The 4436-nt window shown below is 46.5% G+C and overlaps 1 protein-coding gene across 1 annotated transcript; it reads right to left on the bottom strand.

The window, feature by feature from the left end:
* Window positions 1-2508: 2508 nt before the first annotated feature.
* On the bottom strand, window positions 2509-3521 carry LOC120997570 (zinc finger protein 239-like). The gene has a single exon (XM_040427661.1). It carries the CDS (start codon window positions 3511-3513, stop codon window positions 2509-2511), a length of 1005 nt encoding a protein of 334 aa, XP_040283595.1. The 5' UTR covers window positions 3514-3521.
* Between the last annotated feature and the right edge of the window lie 915 nt (window positions 3522-4436).

The following is a 4436-nucleotide window of genomic DNA, read 5'->3' as shown; positions in this document are numbered from 1 at the left end:
GGGGGTGACTGTGCGGCTGTGTCACACATCATGTACAGAGCAGATGATGGGGGTGACTGTGCGGCTGTGTCACACATAATGTACAGAGCAGATGATGGGGGTGACTGTGCGGCTGTGTCACACATAATGTACAGAGCAGATGATGGGGGTGACGGTGCGGCTGTGTCACACATAATGTAGAGAGCAGATGATGGGGATGACTGTGCGGCTGTGTCACACAGAATGTACAGAGCAGATGATGGGGATGACTGTGCGGCTATGTCACACATAATGTACAGAGCAGATGATGGAGGTGACTGTGCGGCTGTGTCACACATAATGTACAGAGCAGATGATGGGGGTGACTGTGCGGCTGTGTCACACATAATGTAGAGAGCAGATGATGGGGGTGACTGTGCGGCTGTGTCACACATAATGTACAGAGCAGATGATGGGGGTGACTGTGCGGCTGTGTCACACAATGTACAGAGCAGATGATGGGGGTGACTGTGCGGCTGTGTCACACATAATGTACAGAGCAGATGATGGGGGTGACTGTGCGGCTGTGTCACACATAATGTACAGAGCAGATGATGGGGGTGACTGTGCGGATGTGTCACACATAATGTACAGAGCAGATGATGGGGGTGACTGTGCGGCTGTGTCACACATAATGTACAGAGCAGATGATGGGGGTGACTGTGCGGCTGTGTCACACATAATGTAGAGAGCAGATGATGGGGGTGACTGTGTGGCTGTGTCACACATAATGTACAGAGCAGATGATGGGGGTGACTGTGCAGCTGTGTCACACATAATGTACAGAGCAGATGATGGGGTGACTGTGCGGCTGTGTCACACATAATGTACAGAGCAGATGATGGGGGTGACAGTGCAGCTGTGTCACACATAATGTACAGAGCAGATGATGGGGGTGACTGTGCGGCTGTGTCACACATAATGTACAGAGCAGATGATGGGGGTGACTGTGCGGCTGTGTCACACATAATGTAGAGAGCAGATGATGGGGGTGACTGTGCGGCTGTGTCACACATAATGTACAGAGCAGATGATGGGGGTGACTGTGCGGCTGTGTCACACAATGTACAGAGCAGATGATGGGGGTGACTGTGCGGCTGTGTCACACATAATGTACAGAGCAGATGATGGGGGTGACTGTGCGCCTGTGTCACACATAATGTACAGAGCAGATGATGGGGGTGACTGTGCGCCTGTGTCACACATAATGTACAGAGCAGATGATGGGGGTGACTGTGCGGCTGTGTCACACATAATGTACAGAGCAGATGATGGGGGTGACTGTGCGGCTGTGTCACACATAATGTACAGAGCAGATGATGGGGGTTACTGTGCGGCTGTGTCACACATAATGTACAGAGCAGATGATGGGGGTGACTGTGCGGCTGTGTCACACATAATGTAGAGAGCAGATGATGGGGGTGACGGTGCGGCTGTGTCACACATAATGTACAGAGCAGATGATGGGGGTTACTGTGCGGCTGTGTCACACATAATGTACAGAGCAGATGATGGGGGTGACTGTGCGGCTGTGTCACACATAATGTACAGAGCAGATGATGGGGGTGACTGTGCGGCTGTGTCACACATAATGTAGAGAGCAGATGATGGGGGTGACTGTGCGGATGTGTCACACAATGTACAGAGATGATGGGGGTGACTGTGCGGCTGTGTCACACATAATGTACAGAGCAGATGATGGGGGTGACTGTGCGGCTGTGTCACACATAATGTACAGAGCAGATGATGGGGTGACTGTGCGGCTGTGTCACACATAATGTACAGAGCAGATGATGGGGGTGACTGCGGCTGTGTCACACATAATGTACAGACCAGATGATGGGGATGACTGTGCGGCTGTGTCACATATAATGTACAGAGCAGATGATGGAGATGACTGTGCGGCTTCGTCACATATAACGTACAGAGCAGATGATGGGGATAACTGTGCGGATGTGTCACACACAACATACAGAGCAGCAGATGATGGGGATGATTGTGCAGATATGTCAGGAACACTTCATGTAAGGCTACTTTCACACTTGCGGCAGAGGATCTTAATACTGGAATTAGACGGATGCATTTTGATTTTGCAGGTCAGGATGCGTCGCTTCCATTAGGATGCGGTTGTGTGAAATCAAAACGGAAAAAAATTTAATCATCACTAAATACATTAAAAGTCAATGGGTGAAAAAAACGGATCTGCCATCATTGACTTACATTGTTTTCAGTGCTGGATCCGTTTTTATGACCGGACACAAAACCGCATCTTGCAGCAGGTTTGTGTCCGCTCACAAAGCGGAATGCTGCCGGAACGGAAGACATTCTGATGCATCCTGAACAGATCTCAATACCAGAAAACAAAGCACGTGTGAAAGAGGCCTAAACCCTGTTCTGTGGAGGGGACACAACTATAACGGCCTCATGTGTAAAGTAAAACCCCCAATGTCGTCTTACATTTATTTACAATCATTGTTCTAATATACAATATTAATACGGCTTCTCTGTTGTGTGAATTTTCTGATGACAAAGAAGTTTAGCTTTTTCTATAAAACATTTCCCACATTCTGAACATGAATATGGCTTCTCTCCTGTGTGAATTCTCTGGTGTATTTTAAGATTTGACTTCAAACCAAAATATTTTCCACACTCTGAACATGAATATGGCTTCTCTCCTGTGTGAAGTCTCTTATGTATAATAAGATTTGATTTCTGGGTAAAACATTTCCCACATTCGGAGCATGAGTATGGCTTTAGCCCTGTGTGAATTCTCTGATGTATAAGGAGATTTGATTTTTCTGTAAAAGATTTCTCACATTCGGAGCATGAGTATAGCTTTAGCCCTGTGTGAATAGTCTGATGGATAAGGAGACTTGATTTTCGTGCGAAACATTTCCCACACTCTGAACATGAATATGGCTCCTCTCCTGTGTGGATTATCTGATGTTTAATGAGACCTGATTTGTCTGTGAAACATTTCTCACATTCTGAACATGAATACGGCTTCTCTCCTGTGTGAATTCTTCTGTGCACAGAAAGAACTGACCTTCTTGTAAACAGTTTTCCACATTCTTCACAATGAAACCTTTTACTTCCTTTCTGCCTGCTACTTGTGGTTATAATCTGAGATTGGTCACGAGAAGGTTCCTCATGATTAGGAGGATTATGTGACAGATCTGGACTTGTGGTTACAATCTGAGATTGGTCAGGAGAAGGTTCCTCATGATTAGGAGGATTATGTGACAGATCTGGACTTGTGGTTATAATCTGAGATTGGTCAGGAGAAGGTTCCTCATGATTAGGAGGATTATGTGACAGATCTGGACTTGTGGTTACAATCTGTGATTGGTCAGGAGAAGGTTCTTCATGATTAGGAGGATTGTATGATAGATCTGCACTGTGAGGTCCTAGATATCCGATCAGTGTAATGAGGTTTTTTCCTGAAGAACGCTGCATGTTGTCCTGATCTTCTTCTTTATGATCTAGTGATAACATGACGTTTCCTTCAGAATTCTTTTTGGGATTTCCTGTTAAAAATAGATTTCATGATTTCCTGTTCAAACCATTAAGCTGATAAATTTATTTCATTCCAAAAAGGCTGGAACACAAGATTTTGGAAATGACCAAAGACATAACTAGATTCAGCAGAAAGGAGACATCTAAGTTCTTCCTTCCAGGTACGACTTTAAGGGCATGTTTAAATGGTGAAATATAGGTCAGAACAACGTGATCTGTATTTGTCATGGAGTTCACTGTGATTTGTACGGCGGTATCTGTCTGGCTGTCGGTCCTTATTATAGCGAATGAAGCCAGACGGCGATGGGGTTGCTTCCATCAATGCCAGAATGCAGAGAGATTACCTGCTGAACAGCCGGCCGCATCTCTTTACTGCAGGTGTGAAACAGGCCTTAACAGAGAGATTGAGGCAAGAATAGACCAAGTGCTTCAGGAGTTTTTACATGAAGGGAAGATTAGAGACAAGTTGGTAGTTAGTTGCACAGAATGGGTTAACTAGTAATAGGGTAATGCCAGGATCCATGAAGGAGGAAAAGAAGGAATCAGGGAGAGAGGTTCAATATTTTTTGGGAAGAAGTGACAGCCATAGAGAGAGACTGGAGGAGGTGAGAGGGAATGGGGTCATTAGAGAAGGTAGTCAGGAGAGAGGTACAGAGACTGGAGGAGGTGTGAGGGAATGGGGTCAGGAGAGAGGTACAGAGACTGGAGGAGGTGTGAGGGAATGGGGTCAGGAGAGAGGTACAGAGACTGGAGGAGGTGTGAGGGAATGGGGACAGGAGAGAGGTACAGAGACTGGAGGAGGTGTGAGGGAATGGGGTCAGGAGAGAGGTACAGAGACTGGAGGAGGTGTGAGGGAATGGGGTCAGGAGAGAGGTACAGAGACTGGAGGAGGTGTGAGGGAA

This window comes from Bufo bufo, chromosome 4 (genome assembly GCF_905171765.1).
Source record: "Bufo bufo chromosome 4, aBufBuf1.1, whole genome shotgun sequence".
NCBI lineage: Eukaryota > Metazoa > Chordata > Amphibia > Anura > Bufonidae > Bufo > Bufo bufo.
This window is presented reverse-complemented; position numbering and strand designations above follow the sequence as displayed.